The sequence below is a fragment of the Podarcis gaigeae genome (assembly GCF_964106915.1).
Source record: "Podarcis gaigeae genome assembly, chromosome: 11".
NCBI lineage: Eukaryota > Metazoa > Chordata > Lepidosauria > Squamata > Lacertidae > Podarcis > Podarcis gaigeae.
This window is the reverse complement of record NC_139687.1, coordinates 36,710,390-36,736,560: the sequence shown is the minus strand read 5'-3', so window position 1 is coordinate 36,736,560 and position 26,171 is coordinate 36,710,390. Positions and strand designations below refer to the sequence as shown.

The 26,171-nt window shown below is 40.8% G+C and overlaps 1 protein-coding gene and 1 long non-coding RNA gene across 3 annotated transcripts in view; one reads left to right on the top strand and one right to left on the bottom strand.

Moving 5' to 3' along the window:
• LOC310827557 overlaps positions 1-22,968 on the bottom strand; it is a 27,848-nt gene extending 4,880 nt beyond the window's left edge. For both annotated transcript variants that reach the window (XR_014556408.1, XR_014556409.1), the window contains exon 1: positions 22,818-22,968. This is a non-coding gene — a long non-coding RNA (uncharacterized lncRNA). The remainder of the gene's footprint in view (positions 1-22,817) is intronic.
• Positions 22,819-26,171, top strand: part of TBCA (tubulin folding cofactor A) — a 33,933-nt gene continuing 30,580 nt past the window's right edge. The window contains exon 1 of the mRNA XM_083703736.1: positions 22,819-23,239. Coding sequence (XP_083559862.1) covers positions 22,935-23,239 — 305 coding nt within the window. The 5' untranslated portion in view covers positions 22,819-22,934. The remainder of the gene's footprint in view (positions 23,240-26,171) is intronic.

The window sequence follows — 26,171 nt, the reverse complement described above, 5'->3', positions numbered from 1 at the left end:
AGCAGGAGATATTTTTTCTGGGGCAACTCCCAGCTTATCGTAGAAGGTGTGGTGCCAGCTCTTTTCTATGTCATTCCAGTTGGTGACAATACCATGTTCAGAAGGATATTTTAGGGCCAGAATAACTCTTTTAAATTTTTTTATTAAAATTATTTTTCAATGATACAGTGGAACCTTAGCTGTCGAATGCAATCTGTTCCAGAAGATGGTTCAACTTCCGAAATGTTTGACAACTGAGGCGCAATTGCCAGTCAGCAAATTCCTTTTAAAAAATGGAGAAACGCACCTTGGAAGCCGCTCAACTTCCAAGGCGCGTTTGAAAATGGAAGCATTCACTTCTGGGTTGTCAGCGTTCAGATTCTGAATTGCTCGGCTTCCGAAGCGTTCAACAACCGAGGTTCCACTGTATACTTATTGTATATAGGCACAAAATAGAAATTGAATATAACAAGAAAGACAAAAACAAACAAACCAGAAGCCTGGTAAGTAAGCATATTCATTCCTATGTTTAGTCACTGTTGCCTTTTTCTTTCATTTTCTGTGTAGTTCTTGCAGGGTCTTGACATAGTATATTATCAGGGTAATGCCACTATTTTAATTAGCCGGAAGAGATTGAAATATTGAAGGACAAAGTTCAGAGCAGAAACATAATCATGACATCCAAATTTGTGCTGATGTATTGCCATATGTAATAAATGGCCACCAAACAGCAGAAAATACACCTGGTTTCCTTCTCCCTTTAATGACTACTGCCCTCATCACCAAGGTATCTGTTTTTTTGGCCCATACCAGCCACCATACCCTGATGCCTGGGGCAACCAACAAAAGAGGGGGGATCACAGCATGAGGGACATCATTCCTGCCAAAACCAGCTTCACGCATTCTGGAGCCTTTGTCATGAAAAAGTGCAGAGATATCTGTGGTGATATTTTTGTAAGTTGCTAGGTTGTTTGGGCATAAGTTTGTTTACTTGTTTTAAGAATTGAAAGCCTTGGGGTGGGAGCGGGAAGCAAGGTGGCTTAGGGATCTACCCAGTGTGCAGAAATCCACATATCAGAGAGTTCTTAATGGCTGCCTATTAATGTGAAATATACTGTTGTTTCTCTTTCAGAAATTGAACATTTGGGACAAAGCTCACAACCTCAGAAATTTAAATTTTCATTTCCTGTGTCACTGCAATTTTCTGGTGCCATCACTGCATTGGTTTGTTTTTATCTTGCTTTAAAATTTATTTTGAATGCATGTTTGAAAACAACACATACATTTTAACCATAAATAACATTGTGTTCTCAAAGGCAAATTGAAGTAGGATTAAAAACAAATGCTTACATGGTTGTCATCAAACAAATGCAAGTTCAGATTAATCTTTTCAAATATATCCACCCACAGGTAACTTTCCAAAGGCCATCTTACAGATCCCCAGCATTTTGACAGACCTGGGCTTAAACCTTGCAATTTATTTAGTATAGAAGCTAAATAAATGGGTAGGCCTGCCTTGCTCTTTGATGAACATTGACACAGAGACTACATTTGTAAATACACTTACTTGTGAATGTCGTATTGATTTCTACATTGATTTAGCATTTATTTTCATGGGACTTTTAAGTAGGTGAGTTTAGGATGATGGCCAGAATCCTCTTCCAAACTGGTTCAAGTAATTCCCAAGACTGCAAAGCCCTGTTATCACAGCAATTGCATACATAGAAAGAGGACTGATGTTCTTTGGACGCACACTTTTCTTCCTGATATGTGTGAGTGCCCAGGAGCATAATTTGTTTTGCAGACCAGTTAGCTTAATGGCTGTTCCTGGTAAATTAGTGGAAAGCATTATTAAAGTTATATTATCCAGGATGCAGAAGGACATGTCTTGCTGAAGAATAATCAGCGAGTCTTCTGCAAAGGTTCTGTCTCACTAAATTTGTAGAGTTTATCTGAGAGTGTTAACATGCACATGGATAATGGTGATGTTTAGCTGAACTTTCAAAAAGCTTTTGACAAAGGTCCTCACTAAAGGCTCTTGAGCAAATTAAGCAGTCATGGGATTGAGGGTTTTGTGGGTCCAGTATACTGTACATCGATTGGGTCTTCTGTCCCACATGCTAAAAAGAGGGACACAAATTTGCATGAAATTTTCATGTGTTTTGTGTCATATGCATATCTGCATCTTCTTTTGTGAGTGAGGTCTATGACCCAATGATAAATCAGGGGAGTTGGTGGTTAACAGTAATGTGGCCATGAGTGCCAAGGAAACCAAAGTATTCAGCGGTAAGAGGAAAGAGGTTGCTTGGAGGTATCCTAGCTTTAAGTTCTCCAGGTCATAGTCTGAGAGCACATAATGAAGTCACCTTCTTTAAACCATGCGGGTATTATTTGTGCCTGGATGGAAGGCCACCTAGGAACCTCCTATGTGCCACCTTCAGTTTTATAATGGAAGAAAATTTATAATGGCTTGCAAATGCATGTACTCAATAATAAATAAGCCATTTAGGGCTTTGGAAACATTAAAATGTGTGTGCATCCATAATTCTAATACATATTGGACTCTTTCAGTGTACATTCACAAAAATTCCAGTCTCATTGGAGGAAACAATTCTGTGTATCCTTCAGGAGAATTTAGGGGTCCAGGCAAAGTTGGGCACTTTTACTTAAGTGCGAAAATCTCTCCCTCTGAAGTCCCATTTACTTCAACGGGAGAGACTTAAGCACTTAAAAGTGTGTAACCGTCTGGACTGTGCTCTCTATTTGTTGCTGATCTTGTTTGTAACAGCTCCTGAAAATGAATTGGCTTCTCTTTGAAATATCCTTTCCCCCAATAAAATGTTTGTGAAAGCATGAAAATATCCTCGGGAAGTAGGCAAACTGGGATAATCTCCCATTTTATACTGCTGCACATGCTTCTGAAATGCTTGGCTGTCTGTAATCCATGAATTACTATAGCTCTAATCTCCTTAACTGTGAAGAATCAGCTGTTTTTTCAATCATTATTGATCTCATTGTCTGATCTGACTTGAATAGGCTCACACATACATCTAGACCCAGGACCTGCCTGTTTAAAAGCCTTACAATGGTCATTGCAACAACAGCCACACTCTAGGTCAGTAGTCAGCAACCTTTTCAGACACAGGACCCACTTTTAACTCCATGGTACATTTGGGGACCTGTTTCTTAATTGTTTACCATATATGTGAATAGTGGGAGTACTCCTGTTGCAACCCACCCTGGATCAGGCCATGACCCACCACTAGGTTCTGACACACCAGTTGAAGACCAGTGCATCAAATGATCATGAAGAAATTAGCTATGTGAAATTAATTTAAGGGATGTAACTATAAGGCAGGAACTAATTTAAATAAAATAGACAGCACATTTCACACTGGTAGGTCATGAGTAGGTAACTGCTCTCAGAAGGAGTTTTACCAGGCCAATTCATTGTTTATATTTTTCGTACCTAATAGTTTGGCAGTCATCAAACAGCATGGTAAATAAATCTGCATTTTAAAAAGCAGCCAGATAGTTAAAACAGACTAATAACTGAACTAAAATACTGTACTACTAAAAGCAACCCATAAGCAACATTTTTGCTTCCCTTGACTGCACTGCCTCAAGTTAGGAGATCAGATATTTATTTCAATCTATGGGGTTTTCATTCAGATACGACTCAATACCACACCTGCTTGACTTCAGCACTAGAACAGCCTAAACCTTCTTCAGATCATTCCCTGTTTCATTATATATCCGAGCTGATCAACAGGGTCTGAAAATGCTCATAGTACAACCTTACCAGGACTGTAGCACTTGATTATTATTATTTTCATTTGGGGAAATTCTAAACAAAGACAGCCTGCAAAACACATTCTAGCATGTCAAAGAGAAAGCTAGGCTAGGAGCCTTATCTCGAAGGTGTCCATGGTGGGGACCCAGGGCTAACATTGTCAGCACCTGTCAAAGCCCACAGCCTTGCAGGTGGCCCACTTCTAATCCTCTGAGGTTCCTGGCTCTGCTCCTCCACCTCCTTTCTGTTGCTGCCTGTTCACCTGCCCTCTTCCCAGCCTGCAAGCTGTGTCAGGAGTGGAAAGATACAACACATCTTCTATTTGCCTTATGCATGTGGTGCAAGACTGCCCAATCAATTATATATTTTTTTTTTATAATAATTTTTATTAAAGTTTTCCAAATTAGAACAAATCAAAACAAATTAAATCCAGTCTATTGCCAATAACTAGGACTTCCCCTCCCTACCCCCTCTTGTGTTCCAAATCTTCCAAATAAGCAATTAAATTCAACAAATTCTTATCCCCAAATTACACTCTTCGTCAATAACCCAATTTATCCAAATTCTCGTCCCCTAAGATCGATCTATACCCTTCCACGGGTTTCCCCCTTTCAAACATAGTACAGATGAAAATAAGATAAATGTAAATAATAATTTTACAGCTTTTGGATTCCAATTTTCCCTCCCCTCTTTCCCCTTTGCGTTTCACCTATCCCTCCACTTCTAATATCTTCCTGGAGTTCCCACATTACACTATATCCCTCCGATTCTTTGCCAGTCTTTAATTACGGATGTCCAATCGTAGAAGGAGTCTATCAAATAAGGGCCCATTTCTTCTATCCAGGTTTTTATATCCAGGAGTAAAAACTCCAATTTTGTATCCATAAGCTTGTCAAACCTGAATATCCCAAATGTTCCCCCAGTTCTGTCCAGTTCTTGTTGTTTCCTTGTTCTTATCAATCATTCTCCTCCTTTTTATTTCTCTGTTCTCCCACAGAAATGTTCTTTTTCCAAAAGTTTCTAGTGTCTCTGCAGAGGTTTGTTATTCTTGAAGCAAAGCATTACATCATGTTCCTTTCATTTTCCAACAAATAGTTCCATTGTTTCCTGTAGTGTGTAGACCTCTGTAGACAAAATAGTGTTCCATTCCTGCAGTTTCCCAGGAGATTGAAAGTTCCATTCAACTGTTCACATTTCCTGTGAAAAACACATGCAATGTCCCTCGGCTCCTCTAGGTGGATTGCAGTAACAAAGTTCCCTTCCAGAATCACATCCACCAAACCAAGTAGCTTGTTGACCGATATTTAAAACAGTTTGTATTCAATTTGTAACAAATATAACCGGCAAAGTCCTCATAACAAAGTCTCTATTTTAATCTTCCTTTTTGACAGCTCTTTGACAGCTGTCAAAACCTCCATCACTTTTCTCCAGGCAGTTTCACGAATCGCTCCAGGGATTCCGGGGGGGTTGCTTTTTTTTAAAACAATTCCACTTTTCTCCTCCAGCTCAATCTTATAATTTTCCCTCGCGAAGTTGCTAATTCGGCAAGATAAGGTTACACTCGATCTTAGTTGTCCAGTCCTTTGTTTTGGCTCTTCTACAATTTAGGGGTAGGCTGACTTCCTTTTTTCCACCTCCCCCGTTCGCTCCGAATTTTAAAAATTTATCCCCTTTTTTTTTTTAGTCCATATTCCAATTACTCACGGGTTCTTCTTTAGAGCCGAATTTTCAATAGAAGAAGTCAGCGCTCTCCGCCGGATGGCATGCGGCTGCGCTCGGCAGGGATAGCAGAGAACTCAAAGCACCACGCTTCTCCCCGGCACCCGATCCGTAGCCTTTAAAAAGGCTCCTTCACGAGTCGGGAGGGCGCTAACGGTGCCAGCCGAGTCTCCATGTCCACGGCCTCAATCTGGCCGTGGTTTTTAAGGGTCCCCGCATCGCCGGTGCGGTAGGACCCAGCCCCTGCCAAGCCGGCTCCCTCCGGAGCTCGGAGGGAGCCCGCCATTCGGCGATGGCGCCGACCCGGAAGTCCCAAGACTGCCCAATCAATTATAATGGCACAATCTGAATTTGCTGGTATGAGATTGAATCCCACCTGAAAATAGTGTCAGTCCGGAAGGATTCAGAGGTAGCCCACAGGTGGGTTCTCTCTCTTCCTTTTGCCCAAACCTATGTGATTAGCACTCATAAAGTCCCATTCTGATGTACAAAGAAATCATGACATGCACAAAAGGAAAATAACATGTACAGTACAGTGGCTGAGCATGATCCACCCAACACTGAAATGCAAGCAGGTATTTGTGTGCTTAAGTTGCCTTCTGAAATCAATTAGATTTAAAAAGTGTTTCTCTGGGGCTGGATGACCCTGTTAGGCTGGAACCTATCTCTTCCCTGTTGAGGGAGACAGAAACATACTCTTCGATAAGGGATAAGCTTATGCAGCAAACTTGATAATTCTGCTCTGGGAGTGACATTAGCAACACTCATTCTCATCTACATCAGATAATGAATAACTGGCTAACAACTAGTAGTGCTGACATGAAAAAAAGGATATTTTCAATTCACAATTCACAAATTTAGATTAATTATCCCCCCTTCCCTTAAGATAGTTTTGTGAAAGAACAGATGAACAGTCAAAATAAAGACCTTTCCCCTGCTGCTAGCTTAAGATGTTTAGCTGCAGAGCTTTTAGCTTTGTACTGTGAATTGTTCTGTTTTAGAAGTTTTGTCTGCTGCGCAGAGCCAGGTTGCAAACCCATCAATCAGTGATCAGTTATCAGTTCCAGATGACTGCCTACTTAAAATAAGTGAAGCCTGTAACAATAACCTCAGTCACTACTATACATGCAGAGCTGGTCTATCTAGTCTAGAATCGCTACTGATAGAGTCAGAGAGTGATGGTGTCCAAATTTCTCCTGTGGTGGCTTGTGGCTACATATGAATACAGTATCTGAAACAGGAGTTATTTTAAAACTCATATCTATTAGTGTGAAACACCCTGAGAAAATATTTTCTATTGTTTTCCAGGTAATGTGGTAGAGCAGTATGCAAATAGACTAGAAACCATGAGTGACATTCTGGCTCTAGAAAAGGAAATGGCAAATCTTTCCATTCCTGATATTGGCTTAAGTAGAGCCAGCGCACATGGTACTTCAAAACTTTGAATGTATATTAACAATGAAAATATATTTTGTAAAATAGGCCTAATGACAAGCGTATTATTAATGTACAAAAAATGAAGCATTGCAGCTTTCAGCGGGGTAAGTAGTGAAATTAATCACCAGTGTATGTTGGCACAACTCTGATGAAATAGATGGAATTGTACCAACGTTCTAGCGATGGAACTGGGCAGAAGAGCTGCATTCTATTTACTAAATTCCTTTAAACCTGTATTGCACAATCCCTTTTTCTTTCTTTTACAAATCTTATAGTAGGTGATCCTAAATATTAAACGACATCCCTACCCCTCATAATGAAGCTGTTGATGTATCATACAAAGGAATTAAATCCTATGAACTTCTGAAGTATCAACAAGGTATTATGATAATACTAAATTAAAAGTCAGGACCCAACTGTCTGCCAAACTTCTTGAACAGCAAACCTCTGTGCTACAAGGCAAAAGGTTTCTGATATGCTATAGGAGTCTGTTGTTGGAAAAATAATTACTGAAAACTCCCACTGCATGGGTTGCCCTAAAGAAACTGAGTTGTGTTTCTGGCTAAATGATGTGCCGTTCTAAAGCTCCTCATATGCACTTCTCTGCATAATCTGAGCTCCTAGTTTAGGTTCTGCTGAAAACCAAATTACAGAGGGGTTTCAATTCTATACACACCTATGTGAAAGTGGGTCCCATTGCAGTTAATGGGAATTCTGACTAGACATATAAAGGTAAAGGTAAAGGGACCCCTGACCATTAGGTCTAGTTGTGACCGACTCTGGGGTTGCAGCGCTCACCTTGCTTTATTGGTCCAGGGACCCGGCATACAGCTTCCGGGTCATGTGGCCAGCAAGACTAAGCTGCTTCTGGTGAACCAAAGCAGCGCATGGAAACACCGATTACCTTCCCGCCGGAGTGGTACTTATTTATCTACTTGCACTTTGATGTCCTTTTGTACTGCTAGGTTGGCAGGAGCAGGAACTGAACAACGGGAGCTCACCCCGTCGCGGGGATTCAAACCACCAACCTTCTGATTGGCAAGTCCTAGGCTCTGTGGTTTAACCCACAGCACCACCTGCGTCCATGACTAGAGATATACACGAGGGCATAACCAGCAACTAATCTCTATTCAGGACTGGGTAATGCAGTATTCATATAAAGCATTCAAAAATAGGCAGGAGGAAAAGCATCAGATAACACCAAAGAGGGAGAAGATCTAAAAGAGAGTCCTCAAATGTTGGTTAGGAAGACTACTTTATTTATCTTAACAGATGGCAGAAATATCCATAGCTTGAGTAGAGAGTTTTAGTGTTCTTCAGATATACACTTCTTCCTAATGTCAGAGGCCCTAGTTGGCCTTCCTCCTGAAAGTAAGTTTTGGTCCCTTTCACATTTTTTCATTATTCCTAATGTGGCAAATGGATCTCTTCTGTCAAACTGTCATGGTTTTCTCATGCTAGTGTTTGTGCTTATGCATTTATAACCTAAGAAAGGTTCTGCTTGGACCAAAGGTCTATCTGCTTCCCACAGTAACTGGTCAAGTCCCTCACGAAAACCCACCAAGGGGCAGTAAGGCAATATTGGCCTGGTGTGTCCCCCCCCCCTCCTGGAGTGCTACATGAAAATGAGGTCCTTAATTTGTTCCAGCGGGGAAGAAGGTTGTGACCAGAGATGACCAATAGCTGAAATCAGTTTGAAAAATGAATTTTACATGCATTAGCACAAAAGCAGTGAATGCACTTCAGTTATGAAAGGTGCAACTATAGTCCACAAAGAATGTTAGAGGAAAATTAAAGGTGCATTATACATAAATGAACATTGGAGAAGGAAAAGTATAAGGAGCACTACGTGCAGGCAAATATAAAATATACTGATTACAATGACAAACAGGATATCAATATGCAATATTAAGGCACGAGATGGAATAGCTGTTAGCTGTTCTCTGCAAAGATCATATTGCTTAATATTGAGATTAACTACAATTTAGCTTTTAACTTAACTCTAAAAAAAATGTGAAATATCAGATAAATGACTATTACAAACAATTATTATGGTATGAAAAACTAGCAGCAATCTTAACTGTTATTTGAGTCTACTTTGATTTACCACCTAGAATTTCAACCAGCAATTTATTCTAAAGGTTAAGTAAAGAAAGAGGAACAAAAAGATTATACCTAACTATCCAAGTAGAGGACCAGAGGAAGAGCTCAGAGAAGAGTTGAGAGATGAATCCAGGATGCAGTGTATAGAATCCAGATGAAGATACAAAGGCTGAAAAATAACGTAATAGAGTTTGGCTTCATAAGGAAACAAGAAAAAACTATACACAACAAGCATGTAAAATTGAATGCACAAGTTAAATATATGCAAGTCAAAGGGTTACTGTATGTGTGTATATTACATATTATGTATGTGTATGGGGTGTGGCTGTAGCTGCAATCGTGATGAATTCCTGCACTTCAAATACTTACCACACCAGCATTTTGTTTTCAGAGGTATACCGGTACGGCCTCTGCACTTAGAGGCACCATGTAGCTGGCATTGCTAATAGTTGTGGACAGACTTACTCTCCATAAACCTGTGTAGCTTTTTAAAAAGCTATCTAACCTAGTGGCCATCACTACACCTTGTAGTGATAGTTGGTTACAGCGTGATGCTGATAACACAAAGGTTGCAGGTTCGAGCCCCATATGGGACAGCTGCATATTCTTGCATTGCAGGGGGTTGGACTAGATGATCCTTGGGGTCCCTTCCAACTCTACAATTCTGTGATCCTATGAGGTTATTTTCCCCTCACTCACAGCTCTCTGGGTCATGGCTTTTAACAGCAAAGAGGAATGTGTATGGAGAATATGCCACAGGGGGGGAAACATCTCTGTGCTTCATTTTGTTTTATTGTAAACTATAGTATATTTTCTCTGTTGCTGACTAGCCAGTTCCCTTAAATGCACCTTTTCCCTCTTCTTAGCTGTTTGAGAAACCTATAAATACTTAAGTAACAGCATTACTGTAAAACTAGCTGTAGAGGAGCACAGCGTACTTATTGGAATGATGCCCCATTATTGCTCCACTTCCATTAAATGTTTACTTTAGTCCTTTTAGAAGTCTTTGATGGCTAAAGGTCAGCCTTCTAGCCTTAGAAAAGCATCTTAGGAAGTAATTTTTGAAGTGCCATGTATACTTCTCATTCTTATTCATGCACTCTTCCACTAAAACTTTAGCCCTTTAGTCATCCTGATGACGAGAAAAAGGGAACAGGATGAAAGAGAAAAGAAAAATGTTCACAGACTGTCAAAAGCCAAAGTAAAAAACAAGAGCCACCTTTTTAAAACTGCATCGTTGAGGCCATCCTAACTCTGCATACACATTTTTAAAAAACCATTTCTTTGCAATTGGGTAAGTCGGAAGCAACACTTACACACCTGAACACCCTGCATTGTGATTTTTTTAGGGTGCTCTCCCAAGTTTCAATTCCTGGCACTCAGGGATATGTTTGGATCACATATGTAATCACTTAATTTGGACTGCTGTAAGTATTTTAATGTCATAAAACAAGAGGAACAAGCAGCCCTGTCTAGTTTGTAATGCTGGTACAGGGAGTCCTAACGCTGGATTTACAGCAAGCCTTCATCCCATGCTGGTAAGTTTTATATCACTAATATAATATATCACTCCTATGCAAAGGAGAGGAGGTAGAGCTGTACATTTTTGAACATATTGCACGGCTGGAGAACTGCATTGCAAAATTTGGATAAGTGCAAATTTCAAAGGATAATTGTGTATCATTTTGCATATTGTTCCAGAAAATGTGGATTTGCTCAGTTTCCCTTTAAATGCAAGAGGAATTGAATTTCTCCCCCATCTCTAGTGGATGCTTGGGAATCTGAGGGTTGGGGGACCAGCCAAGAGGCCTTTTGGAAAACAAAACCTTAATGGCCTGTCAGGATAGGTGGAGCTATATGAAGGAGGGGAGAGGAGTTCTCAGTTTCATACATTGATTCAAAATAAACTGCCATCTCTTTGGCTGCAGATTTCTAGTGAGGCATCCAACAAAGAGTTAGACCCATTGACATTAATAGCCCTAAGTTACCATGCCCATTAATTTCAGTGGGTCTGCTTAAGTAGATACAGATTCTATTATTTCTTATTAATTTAATTAATTTATTCATTGTTTTCTGGGCATCACATGACACTAGAGCAGCATTAACTTGAGTGGTTCATACAGAAACTGGACTGCATCCCCTGCATGTATGAAATTGGCAACATGCTCCTGCCTTCTAAGCACTGGCAGAAGTTGTTTCTTCGCTAGAAAATATCAGCCTGGATAGACAGTCTTTTGCACAGATTTCATGTAGCCAAAAAGGGAGGAATCATTTTGCCAGTATTTAAACTTTGCATTCAAGCATGTGATCAGTCAAACCCACACAGATGGCTACTGATACCCTTATGCTTTCAAGACTGCTTTGTTCAATATCACACCAATCAGGTTATCTGCAGAGAAAATTAGAATAAAAATGAAGATAATGGTTGCTTTATTATTTAATGGCCAAGGGTCAAGTTGTCAAAGGCAAACATGGCATTTAGGTAGTTAATTATTTTAAAATAGCCACAAGAAAAAATACAAGTGAAATTCATTATGTGCTGTTTGCTGTGCATCCTCCATTCATTTCATTGTGAAGTACTTGTTTGTGTTCCAGTTTGTATTGGAAAGAATGGAGGTTATGAACCAATCCTGTTTGAGGCTTTGCATCCTCTATCTTAAAAAAAGAAATGAAAGATGAGAAAATATTTTAAGTTGATTAACCATCTCACATTCATTTATTAGCTGGTGCCTGTTAAATATACATTCAAGAGAGGTAACAGCTTTGCTTACGAAATAGCTTACACGTATACATACAAAATGTGTGCAGTTGTTAATATCATATTATTATAAGGAAATGTTCTTTAATATTTTATTTGTTGTCAACTTCAGAATGTAGAATATGGAACATTCCCTATTACAGTAACACACCAGTGCCAAAATGACTTTAAAATGAACATGTTAAAAGCCCATCTGCACACTACTGTGAATTGAATGGTCAACCTTCAAAAGATATATTGATGTTGCTTCCAGTTTCCCATTGAGCACTGTCAGTGGCTTCTATATCTGCAAGATAAGATTATGTGATTCTTGTCAAGTCCTGAAGAATCATGACCTGAAGTGTTATATTGCACTGACTTATATAGTACTGGGTACTAAAATGGTAAATCCAAAACTAGGTTACTAGATCTTAATATGATGTAAAGAGACAATGTAATTTGACTTGATCTACACAGGATATTCATTAAAGGATGTTATACTCAGCAGTAGCATGAGATTAAAGAAGAGAAAAAAAGATGAACATAAGAAGAATCCTTCTGGTTCAGTCCAAAGGCTTGTATAGTTCAGCATTCTGTTCTTATAGTGGCCAATCAGATGCTTTTGGGAAACCCACAAGCAGGAAATGTGCGTAATAGCGCTCTCATTTATAATAGTTGCGCCTATTCCTCCTAGATTCTTATTTGTTTTGAAACACATCTTTATTTCAATTTCTACATATATCTGAATAAGTTAGCAGGTGTTCTTTTTTTTAAAATGTACCTGGTATTGTATATGGAAGGGAGAAAAGCTTAAATTAGCTTTAGCTACTTAGCATGAAACAAAGGCGGAAGGAGGTATGCCACGTGGCTATGCTCTCTTATGCAACGAGACTGAACTTGAATGGGTACAGTCCCTGGTTTTTTTATATTAAGATTTACCATTGTTATAGACTGGGAGTCACTGGACAGCAAAAAAATATAGTGTACACAAACCCTTTTATTTTGTCAAGTCTGAAAGTGTCTATCCATATCACCACTGACTTCATTCATCTTTAATGACAGGTTTAGCATTGCAAATAAGACCTCTCTATGGATGAAATATGGTATGGTGAGATTTATAGATATAATCAAAGGCAGCTATTGTGTGAGCCAATATGACATCAAGCATGGAATGAATCATGATAATCCTCAGTCTTTGCACTTAAAGCATTTTGTAAACAGTGGAACCGGAACCCTAAGGGGTGCGCTGGCTGAATTTGAGAAATGGTTTACAGAACCAAAAATAACAAAGAACCATTATCAAAATATTATCACATCATTATTATACAATTTCCTATCAAGATGGGGAAAAGTCTAGTAGGAGCTCACTGAATCAAAATATTTTTAAAAGGTTGGGTGAACTCTATGGGCTTTTTTGTTGTTGAAAAAAGCAGATTTTCCCATTGCAAATTTTCCTGTCAAACACGCCACACTAAAAAGGAAAACGCCAAACAAACTTTGCTACTTGCTTTGCTACTTGCTTATACAATATAAGTTTCCCCCTCTCCTACCCCTGTATGGCCCATGTGCCTTCCTCAAATCCACTCCAGAGGATTGGGGGAATCCCTAATATAGGTTTTAGGGGGTGCACAGGGGGAGGAAAGGGGTAAGTTCTGTAAATCATTGTTTTGATGGGTCATGTTAACTGGATACTGCCAGGTGTCTTTGTTTATTTAGGGCCTGTACATGTGAATTGTTTTTTCCTGAATATTTTTAAATCATTTTAATGGATGATGATGCACTGAGTTCTGTTCTCCATACATCCCCAGTGTACAGTGTATTTGTTTAATGCTAAAGTTTGCAGTTCTACTAATGCACTGCCATGGACCAACCAAGACAAGGAAAACACACATCTGTTAGTTAACTCTTTATCAGCAAGAGACACACTTATAGCAGCTTCCACAGTGCTCTGGACATACACGCTTCTAGTCTTTAAGCCATGGGTAGGCAAACTAAGGCCCATCAGCCAGATCAGCATCAGGTCCAATTGCCTTCTGGATCCGGCCCAGGGACGGTCCAGGAATCACTGTGTGGATCGCCAGCACACGCGTTCTTTCCCTCTCCCTCACATGGCCGGTGCCTCCTCCCTCCCTCCTCCTGGCTTCTCCCCACCCTGACTAGAGGAGGAAGGGGGCTGGGCTTTGTTGGTGCCAGCAGTAGCAGCGCTCGAGCAACTGCTATTTTAAGCAGCCCCTCTCTGGAGCCCTTTTGCGTCCCACTGCCGCCAGCCCCTGCCGCTTGCAAGACACAGGTAGGCAGCCACCAGGGTGCGTGGTGCTCTTGCATCATCCCCCCCCAAATATAGTCCGGCCCCCCACAAGGTCTGAGAGACAGTGGACCAGCCCCTGCTGAAAAGGTTTGCTGACCCCTGCTTTAGGCAGCTGTTCACAGATCTGGGCCTTATGGAGCAGTTGCAGCAACAGTGGTGCGCTTCCCCTCCTCTGATGGGTTGTGCGCCCACAACCTGAGACTTCTTCTGCAGGAAATTGTCACTGCTTTTCCCTCTTCAAGCCCCTCCTGGTTCTACAAGATGGGTCGAGGGGAGAGGGAATCTACAGACTTGTTGCTTGCCTGAACCGTAGCTTATTCCTCCACCACATCGTGCATGCCTTCCTCCACCTCAGACTGCTCTGACTCTCCCTCCTCCCCTAGTTCCTGCTTGCAGTTGGCATGACACCCCATAAATCTCTGGTCCCCTCTCCTTGGTCACTCCCCTGGTCCCATGCTCTCACAACACACTCCGGAGCCCTGCCAATTCTTGACATACTCTTGTATAGGCTAATTACATTGTGAAGTGGAATTCTAAAACTCCTTACTAAGAAGCAACTCTACAATTGTGTGGCTTCCTTATACACATCTTTCCACTTATTAGCTGAAATGTTTGGCTTCAACAGGTCAGTACAGTGGTACCTTGGTTCTCGAACTTAATCTGTTCTGGGAGTCCGTTCGACTCCCAAAACCGTTCAAAAACCAAGGCATGGTTTCCGATTAGCTGCAGGAGCTTCCTGCACTCAAGTGGAAGCCGCAGAAGCTGCGTCAGATGTTTGGCTTCCAAAAACGTTCACAAATTGGAACACTTGCTTCCAGGTTTGGAGCGTTCGGGAGATGATTTGTTCGACAATTGTTCGACAAGTTTGGGAACCAAGGTACCACTGTATGTTGATTCTAAGAGTTGTTGTGCCAACCTGAGTGTATAAGCTGAAGGATACTAATAGCCATGCCAGGGATCATCATAAAAATTGTTATGTTAGCAGCGTGAAGATCTTATAATCATATTACTGACCAGTATATGAAGACATGGGTCTTTAGGATTTAGGCGCTAGTTCCACTGCCTTCAAATTGCCCAAACTTGTTTATCATCAGTATAATGAGGCCACAGTCATAGTTGGTGTGCTATCTCCCACCTGTGCATGCCAAACTGAACCCTTAGAAAAAGTGAGTACCTGTAAACTAATACTGATAAAACACACCAGTTCTGATGTGTGTCACTTCTAGGACAGGAGATTGGATGGAATCCACGGAGGGATCAGGATAGTTAAACACACTTCATAAGGAGTTTAGAGAAAATATAAATGTATCAGCTGTCAGGCTAGTGAAACTGGGTATCCAGCAAGAACCCCTCTCCCACCTGCACTTTGGCTTTATAACCATGGATTTGTTGGTTTTGTGTTTACTCCCTTGAACAGATATGAAGGATCTATTTTACCTGTTGAAGGCCAAAATTCTTATGGGGTAAAGTGTTGGAGGTTGCACACTGGCAATTGGTAGATCTATAACCAGTGCAGGCAGCGTGCCACTCCATTCTCTCTCTCTATGCCACTCTTTACCTCCTTCATTGCCACCCCCATGAAACCAGAGAATTGTAGAATCGGAAGGGATCTCGAGGATCATCTAGTCCAACCCCCTGCAATGCAGGAAATCTTTTGTCAGCTAAAGGGGAGAAAGATTGAGCAGCTTATGATGAGGCATCCTGAGGCCAGAATGAGGAGCCATTTTAGCAAAGCAATTTTTGTCCTAAAACAATGTTGTAGGACACAGCTGCCCTATAGAGCAGCGCTCACCCCAAAGTCTGACCTCAGGGCCTTCCTTCTCCTATTCATGTAGTCTGACTTAAAACATTCATAGAATAGGCTGTCTCCTTTATTATGCAGTAATTTGGGTGGGATTTATGAAGGCTTAAAAAAAATTCAGCCCTATTGCCATCTCACTTTACCCAATTATCATGCAGATTTTTATTCTAATGTCACTCTAATGGTGTTTCAGGGGTCAGAATGCCACTTTTAGCTCTGCCACATCTTTAAAACTTTTGTACTTTGGAAAGGATTTAAAATACTATGTAAAACATCTGCTATAAGAACAAAAGGCATAATCTTAAAAAAGGGTGCAACTTCTCTAGAAATATACATTTCTGCATTGTGGAGCAAACACTTCTGAGATTAATTCCAGTGTATTTTACAGTCTTAATCCTTGTTAGGTTCCTCTTGGTTGACCCTGAATAAAATCTAACTAGGGGTGACCAAAAAATATGTCCATCAACTTTGCTCATGCATTGCAACATAAAAACTGACTGGAGTCATTGACTACAGGTGAGAATGAGCAAAACTACCCAAGAAAAATATGCTGGTTTGTGGATGCTCATTCACTCCACTTTTGTCTGTCACCTTGATTTTCAGATTGGGCATTCATGGAGAAAAGGGATGTGAACTGAAAAAATAGTGTGTGTCTTTTATAAGACAGCATCATGTTATGTTTCTCCCTTTACAGAAATTTATGTTACACGGTATTAGACCATGGGCTAAGCTTAATGTAACATGATACATTAAAAACTGCACATCATGATTGCAATGTGTGTCAGAACAATGAATTGTTATATCAGATCTCCCTTCATCTGTGAGTAGGGCCCCTTTGTAAATCATCCACAAAGGGATGCATTTGCTCCTTAATGGGTGTGCATAAATCCCATTCTCTCGTGCTACCCTGCACCCTCTTCTAAGGGTTTGTCTCAACTGGAAACGTGCTAGGAAACAATAATGTTGATCCTTTATACCCACACTCATTGAAAGGGCAAAAATATCACCAGTCTTTTAACACAGGCATAACTTAATATACATATGCAGCCTGATACTACAGATAAAAACTTAGATTGAAGCCAATTTAGATGTTCTTTTATATGTCCTCCTAACCATGGGGGAGATGCCTATTTGTGACCCACTCCTTTGTGACTGAGTTCAGGCTTATATGATCCAGCATGCGGGCAGCGGTCAAGTGCAATGGTCTTTTCCTTGGAAGCGGTGTGTGTGCGTGCGTGCGTGCACGCACACACACACACACACACACACACACACACCAGGAGCATTGTCAATTCCATTAAAAAGACTCACATGATTGGCTCCATCCTTGTAGTTGTGTCATTTAAATTTTCTCCCACCTGTACATTAGCTGCTCATGGACAGGCAGTGAAAATGTCTAAAGGACATCTGAATTCCCTGAAAATCAGCTATACACCAGACTTTGTGGTTTGCAGGCCAAAAATAGTTCCTGATGTGTAGCCAGAAGTCTTTTCCCCCTTTGAATAGCAGATACTCCCATCTCATGCCATATCATCTGATATACACTTCCTATTTGGGTTCCCTGCACCTTCAAGCCCTCCTGAACTTCTGTTCATGAAACTGTTATCTGTGCATGCATAATGGTGGTCACAAATGTACGCACCTCAGCTAAGCTGCAAAGTGAATGTAGCTTACATGTTCAATTCCGAAAAAAGCTGGTTCGAGAGAAAATACATTAAAAGTCAGCATTTCTCAAGGAACTACAAGACAAATTAGGATTGTGGCTAGCATCATGGTTTCAAACACCAGTGGTGGGAGTGTACTGGAGCCAGAATGAACAATGTATACACAGCTTTCCTTTTGAGAAAATATGTATAGGGTTCCAGTGTAAATCACATAGGCTTTAAATAAAAGCTATACATAATTCATAATTCATAATTTGTGCTTGTGGCATTGATAAATGCCACAGGCATTTAAAGTACACCATGAATAAACATTAAAATAAAATTTTATTCTGGATGTGATTTTTTCCTTTCCAAATTTTCCTTGCAATGTCTTGTTTGCAGTGGGAGCTGCAGAGGGGGAATCCTTTTAACAAGCACTTTAAACAAAAAATGTGAGCCATCCAACCTAGAACACATTTATACTGAAAAGTACTCATATTTCAGTTAATTAAGCTGAATTAAGTATTGGAGCTGAACTGGCTTCTGATCTGTATACTGTATATACTAGCTTCCCTACAATATTCCCAAAACACACTGGGGGAAACATTAATTAAAATGGTTAAGAATATGTTACAAATGAAGCGTTCAAAGGAGCACCCGACAGTTATGGAGTCTTGGGGAACTATCTTAGGCACAAGAAGCTGGCGTAAAGCAAGCTAGGATAAAGTTACACCAGAGCCAAACCCCAGTAGGTGGGGGGGGGGGGCTGCTGCTCTGACTAAGCCTGGAAGAGGAAAAATAAGCCTTTAAAATAGTGTTCTATGCCTGAGAGCCAGGCCACATGACAAAATTGAATGGACATAGGATCAAGGCTAAGTCCCCTTTCTTTGGTCCTGCCCCCTTATACCCACTTGTTAAGACCTACATCAGGCTTGACAGATTTAGTTCAGCCACCTGAGCAAGTTATGCTGGGATATTGTTGGTTGAGCCAGGGCTGGCAACATGAAGCTTGCTGAGCTCAGCTGAGCCGGATCCGGATCCACTGTAATGCTGCATCCTCAATGGCTTATCCCAGTGGATCTTGAAATATGATTGCCCCCTAAATGCCTACATAAATGTTCATCTGGAGGAAAGCTAAAATCTGGCTGCCCCATTGCCTGCAAACCTTAACTCCCAAATCGTTGTGTTGCCTATGAATATTCTAATTACCAAAGCAGAAGTTGGAGAACACATATTTTATTTTATTCTGCAAGTGACATAAGCTTAAAATAAGTATTATACACAATTCCTAATTAATTTGTAAGTGTCATTCATTAATATCTCAAGTATTTCATGACTATACACTTAAAAACAACAGCCTGATACCAACAAAGGGGACAAGATCTGGGGTGGAGAGTGAAGATAGCTCCCAGAAAGCAGGGGAGATAAAAAAATTGAGAGGAGGGTAGATGGTGGGAGTAGAACAAAGGGGCAGAAAGCAAGCAAAGTGCAGAGAAGCCAGCACTATCAGGGAATATGGGTGTAGTTACTAGAGCATGAATAGAAAGAGAAACAGGAGAGAAGGGGTATTTGGGAAAGGAGGAGCCAAGGAGGAAGGGAGGAAGAACTTTATCTGCTGCATGTGAACAAGAAGGGAAAGGAAAAGTAAAAAACAAAAAAACAACAATAGCCACAAAGGATGTGTGACTTTATTTCACTTTCAATTTTCCCTTTGACGGATGCCTTGTACATAGCCCTGAAGGTCTGAACACATCATGTTGTTGTTTTTTAAATTCTCATAGATAAACCATAGCATATCTGACCCTACAATAACCCATCATAACTAATACATTTAAAGTGCATGGGAGGGCAGGAACCTGACACCTGCATCATAACTTCTGTTATCCAGTACAAGTGGCCATAGGTTGTATTTAGAGGCAAGCTGTAAATTTATCACACTGTACTTTGATTCAGTAAAGAGTAGTTCATAGTAGGCTTCCAGTGACCTTGTGTAATTGTATCTCTTCATCTCTATATTTAACACAGAACCACATGGGAGGTGAGCTGAGATTTCAGGAAAGTTCTCACTTTCACAACTTCTTCACATGCTTTCCTTGAGCCCAAAAAGATTCCTTTTACAGTTCCCACCCTTGGTTAAAACTTGTTCCAATGCTTCAGCAAGGGATACAGCTGCTATGCTATGCTGGTCTTTCATACTGCCAGGGAAGTCTTAAGTAGTTTGATCTTCTCTCTTTCATTGGCTTGGTTCACACCTAACACCAAGCTGTGGTTTAAGTCGTACAAGTTGTTTTCCCAAAGTTTCCCTTATTTTCCAGCTACTCATTACAGTACTAGTATGTTTGGTGAACATTTGTAGTGGGGTGGTCAAACAAACCATGGTAAAGAAAGGTTGCTGGCTTCAAACATAATTCAAAGCTATATTTAAAACAAATCAAGGTTCATAAGCCAACAACAAACCATGACTACAGATGATGGTTTGTTGGCAGTAAATGAATCATAGTTAAGCTGCTAGGCTGTGTTCACTTATTATGCTAGCTAAACCATAGTGATGGTTTAGTGTTATATGCTAATCAGTGTGAGTGCTTATTGGCTACCCCTGCTATACTAGATAGGCAGGGCTCTTTTAACGTTCTTATGACTGTTTTCAGAATGCAGGTTTTAATTCAGTAGAAGATTTCTGGCAAGGTAGAGGAATACTAGACTATACTGTCATTTTGTCTTGTTGCCACTGAGAAAATAATATATTAAGGAGTATGTTAGTGTAATGTTTCCATGATTACTGACCTAGATGTTTCTGTAAGGAAAGCTCTGACTGAGTGGTGAAAGAAAGGCAGAGAAAAGGTGAACATAATTTCAATATAGATGGAAAAGACTGGAAGGTACAACCTGTGATGCTGTGCAGGTTTCACAATCATGATGGTTCCAAATTGTTATACAGTATATGCAGGTAAGTAATATATAGCAGTTTTCTACTGCTTTAGAGCAAGGGCGAGAAGAAGGTAGATTGGAGTCTACTGGTAGATCACTGGATAATTTACAGTAGATTGACAATGCATTCTGACTTCCAATCATTTAAGAAAAGCAACAACCAAAATGCCCCCCCCCCTATTTTATGCTAGTGGAATCCTTGATTTGTAGTTCAGTATTAAGTCACAGATTTGTACTTGTATATACAGGTACTCCAGTATACACATTGTGGAGTGTGATCGGTAGTTAAACTGCTTGGGAGGATGAAATACAAGATATACTTTAAAAATAAATATATAGCTTCCTGCCACCATTTTGCACTTGATTCCAGTTAGAATCAGTAAAAGAAAAAGAAAGAAAGAAAGAAAGATCCCGTAAGCCTGAAGTCTGGCCATGCCTGTTTTAGAATATTCAAAGCATTTGTTACAATACCGTAAAGCAGAGAATTAAGCAAATTCATAGAATATAAAGTTATCAATGGATCTTAGTGATTAATGCTCCAAGAACAGAAGTAGCATGGTTCTGAACAACAAGGCGAAAGACTCTTGCCCTCATGTCCTTTTCAGTGGTGGCCTTATGCTTATGGGAAGCTTTCCCCATGGAGACATACCTGGCACCAGTTATCTAGTTTTAGGCACTAGCTCAAACCTTTTCTTTTTACATGGGCCTTTGGTCCTTAATTTGAAGGGCAACATTGTGGGCTGTTTTACTGAGGTGGGAATTGAATCCTGCCTTTTATTTGTATAGCTGTGCTTTTAGGCTTGAATAGTTGTTCTTAATTGTTTTTAATGCAAGTCACTTCGGGTCACTATGTGAGCAAAATGACATAATGATGACAATGGTGTCCGGTTTGTGGACTTCCCAGAGGCATCTGGTTGGTCCCTCTGGGAAAAGATGATGATGTACTACAGGGGCAGCCAGTGCAATGACTTCCAGAAGTAGTTGGACTGTAACCCCAATCATTCCTGATGATTGGCTATATTGGCTGGGACTGATGAGAGCTGGAGTTCAATGACATCTGAAGGGCACCTTGTTAGTTATCCCTGCTGTACCAGATATGGTTTGTTCTGATCCAGCAGGTGTCCTCTTATGTTCTTACAATTTTCCTCCCCCATAATATAAACACGGGGAAGTTTTACACACAATGCTTGCAAATCTTAAATCTAAACTACATCTAAATCTAAATCTAAACTACATCTGGCCAACTGCTTTCATGTGAGGCACCCAGCCAAGTGACACAAGTAATCCTGTTTTGCTCCCCTTCAAACAGGAGATCCTCTGTAAACAGGAGTCCTACATGTCTGTTCATTTTCACTTTAAAGCCCTTCTCGGGCATTTTAATAATAAATATTCTACATTATCTTCTTATTGAGGCATCAGCTTTACTGATACCTCACTGGACATTTAATGGACTCTGGGGGTACTTCTAGATGGGGGTTTGTTGTGAAAGTGGGGCTCACCTTTCCCCCCAGTTTTCACACAACACCGGTGCCATCAGAATGCCATCCTGTATTTCTCCTCATTAAAGATGGCCTCAGCCTATTGTGAGCACAGGAAAGGTATAAGCTGGAAATACCATTTCCAAACACAAAGTGGTGGCTTTTGTAAGCAGAGGTCACTACAGATACAGAGTTTCTTACGAATGGATACCTGTTGCCTCATTCATTCAAGGTACAGTATTGTGCAATCCTACTGTTTGTGCCAACGTGCAACAGTGTAAGTTGGCTCCTACATTAGCAGAGTACTGTGCAGGAATCCTCCGCATAGCTGAAATTCTACACACATTACCTGGGAGCTAGTTTTACTGAACATAGTGGGAGTTACTTCCAAGTAAACATACACAGGATTGCATTGTGTGAGGCCTACTAGTGACTCACACAATTTCAGTGTGAATTGTCCAGGAATTAAAGAGTGTTAAGGAACTTGCAGTGGGTTTCCAAACTGAAGTACGGTAACTATTTGTATGAATGTAGCTTTGAGAATTTGGAAAAAAATACCCCTGAGCAACAACAGTACACCTGAAGCATTTTGGATCCTGGTAAGGAACGAACTTACGCTTTTGGAATTAAAGCTGCATTCTCTTTTAAATCCTGGGTGTCTACTTATATTATGGAAGTAGAGTTCCGCATTATTTTATTAATACTACTGCTACAATTTTGTCATGGCGTTTGGCTGAAACAATAAACTTATGAACTTTTTTTTTAACGTGGTGTGTCAGAACCCTCACTGTGGGCGGCGATAAGGTTATTAACGTCAGAACATCACAAAACATAACGGAAAACAAGAGAAAAAACAAGGGAAAGAGCTACGTTTGTATGGGGACTTTGTACCGTGAGGTGGCCTTTCAGGCACGCGCTGAATAACGCTCCTTCTCCTCCAGCCCTAGCAAACTGCCATAGCAAATTTGTGGCGGGAAAAAACAGAGATTATAGCCTCTTTCCTCATCTATGGACATGACAGGACTTGAAGCAGCGAAACAGCTCCACTTATTTCCCGCCCTATACACCCTAATGGTACAGTCCACTACGGGGCGGAGTTTACGTCGGGAGCGAGGCGGCGTTTCGCGCATGCGTACTTTTTGCGCGATCCGCTGGCCTCGCTGCGTAGCCGTTGTTGTCTTTTCGGTTGGCGTAGTGCTCCCGCCCCTGCCAGCCGCCGCCGTCGCTACCGCCGCCTCCACCACCCACAGAGCTCTCGCCATGGCAGACCCTCGCGTCCGGCAGATCAAAATTAAAACGGGCGTCGTGAAGCGGTGAGTATGCGAGGGTCTGGGCCTCGGCCACCTGGCGCGTCCCACAGCGGGCCGGGTCTGTGGAGCCTGGGACCGGGTGGTCAGTTGCCTTTGGCCAAAGGCTGAGCGGCTGAGGTGGGTGAGTGGCGGAGGCGGCGCACGTCCCTGAGGGAGCGCCTAGGTGCCTCACGTTGATGGACGTCAGCGCAAGGCCAGTGCTGTATAGACCTGTAAAGGGGTGTGTGTGTGAGAGAGAAAGTGTGCGTATGTGTTATTTATTCATCCAAGGAACCCGGAAGAGCAACGTCCTAGGTCAGGTTGATCCCCGCCACGGCCTTGTGAGGTGGGTTAAGCGGGGAGTGAAAATCCAGTGGGCTGGGTGGGGTAATAATAATAGTAATCATAATCAGTAATAATAATAATAAATTTATACCCCGCCCATCTGGCTAGGTTTCCCCAGCCACTCTGGGCAGCTCCCAACAGAATATTAAAAACACGATAAAACACCGAACATTAAAATCTTCCCTAAACAGGGCTGCCTTCAGATGATGGAACCTGCATCACTCCATAATAACACAAGAGCCCCGCTGGATCAGGCCAATGGCCCATCTAGTCCAGCGCCCTGTTCCCACAGTGGCCAACCGTGTGCTTATGGGAAACCTGGCTCTGGCCCCTCTACTCCACTGCCCTCTTTCTCAGTATTGGTCTTGAGCTTAAGGCTCAGCCCCAGGAGTAAGGTTCTCAATGTAGGATAAACCATAATGGCACTTAGCTTATGAGTTGTTTCTTCCCCCCTCTCATACACATAATTTTGCAGGTGTGTAGGATTAGGCGATATGGACTCTAGGTCAGTGCTGTGGCTTCCAAGCAATTTTGATTCCTGGCAGTTTAGAAATGAAGCATTGTCTTAAATGCATATTTCTTAAGAGATGCAGCATAATGAGTATTTAAAAGCGCTTCTCAGTGTGGCCAGATACCAAACGTTGTCAGCAGTATAGTGTGCAGATTTTAACTGAAAGAATGGTCCAAGTGTTTTTATTTAAAAACAAAACAAAATGAACTACAGTATATTTCTTAAAGATGGATGATTTAAATTGGATTAATGGTTGTGTAGATGAATCAAAGGGCACAAGTTACCTCAAGGTAAGTAATCTGGGTTAAAGAAGGGTGTTGTGCAAGAACACTAGAGTGCTTGCAAGGAATGCTTAAGAAAGCACATCTTGATCTGGATTACTTAACATGGAATAATGGCCATCCATCCCTGATTCTTGCTCACAATTACTACATCATGTGGCAAACATTCCTTCTTTTCTAATGACTTTTTACTTACATAGGCCTATATCATTGTAGCATCAAGGTATCTTTTACATATTATCTAGTGATGCATGTGTGAATTGGGTCTATCCTGATGGATACTTTGATAGGTAGTTATATTTATTATAGGATTTATTATAGGACTATTAGTCTAGATTGATTAATATTAGTGTTGATTAATATTAATCAATATTAATATTAATCAATCTAGACTAATAATAGTCTAGATTAATATTGATTGCATGTGTTTAGGTAAATACTGGGGGAATTTGACAAGAGGCAATGTCCTGTCTTCCCAATCAGAATATCACAACTTCATAGAAAAGTAATGAACATTCACTGTTTTTTGAAAACCCTAATCTCAGTGGCAAAGAACAGAAATCACTGGCTGCAACTTCTTTTGTATGCTAGCAATTGGGTGGGTGGTTCAGTTCTTGAGATTTTAATCTAATAAACACAATTCTGAAATGTGGGAGACACTGATTAAGCTCTTGACTCATGCAGATCTCTCTGCCTTTGGTTCAGACTTTGTTTCCAGTTTGAGTCATCTTTCTGAAGACTGGCTGAAGTCCCAGTCATGTAATTAAATTGTTTATGTAAAACCCAATGGCCAGTCTGCTGTCACAAGTACCTGTGAAAATGTACCTGTCTCCACTAAACCAACTTGATGCTGCTCAAGTAGCTTTGACTGCAAGAGAACAGCAATCTGTTAAGATTGCCACATGTCCTTTCATTTAAGAATAGAATTTGAGACCTATTAGACTATAATAAAGTTTTTTTCTTTTGATTTTAAAATACTTACTTGACACTCTTTTTAGTATGTGAACTGGGCTTCTAATCTCTGAGCAAAGTGTTTATTTAACATATTGTGTCTGATAAAATTACAAGTGGAGACCTGCAGCAAAATGTTAACCCCAGCCCTTGACAGGAATGTTCTTCATTGGGATGCCAACTAGCCTGAAATAGGAGTCTTATAATGCTGTCTTCATCCCACAAGGGTAAAAGTTTCAAGATATGGCTTAGGACATTTTTTTTTAATCCAACCATCCTGAAACCTTTGTCCACTGTCCTACATAATACTGGTCCCAAACCTGAGTGCCTTATATACAGTAGGAGTAGTAGGGTGTGAACAGTGAATATATGATCTTTTTTCTTACCTTCCTGTGTAGTTTAGGAGCCAGAGGTTTTTCTCCTCATGAAGCACATACACTGAACTCTCGTCTCCCTTCAAGATACTGTTAAGATAAGGGCGAAGAACCTTGGGCTTGGGTCTCTCTCTGTGTGTGACTGTGGTCCTCCATCCCTTTAGCATTTTCTGTAGCTCCACACACTTCACCACCCTGCTCTCTACTCTTTTTAAGTGCTTTGGCTTGACTGAAATATGTCCTTGTATTGTGATCATTTCTTGCTTGCTTGGATGAGGAGATGGGAGGGTTGGTAGAAACCTGACTTCTGCATGACTGGAATGTGGCCTACTGTATAAAGTGAGCTGGCTGACATGTGACCAGGTCCAGCCTCCACACTTTTATTTCCTGATGAGATCAGCAAAATTGAAATAAATGCAATATTTATTTTCATATCAAATCTAAACTTATGTATTACTTTAACATAAAATACATCAATAATAGCTTTGCATTAA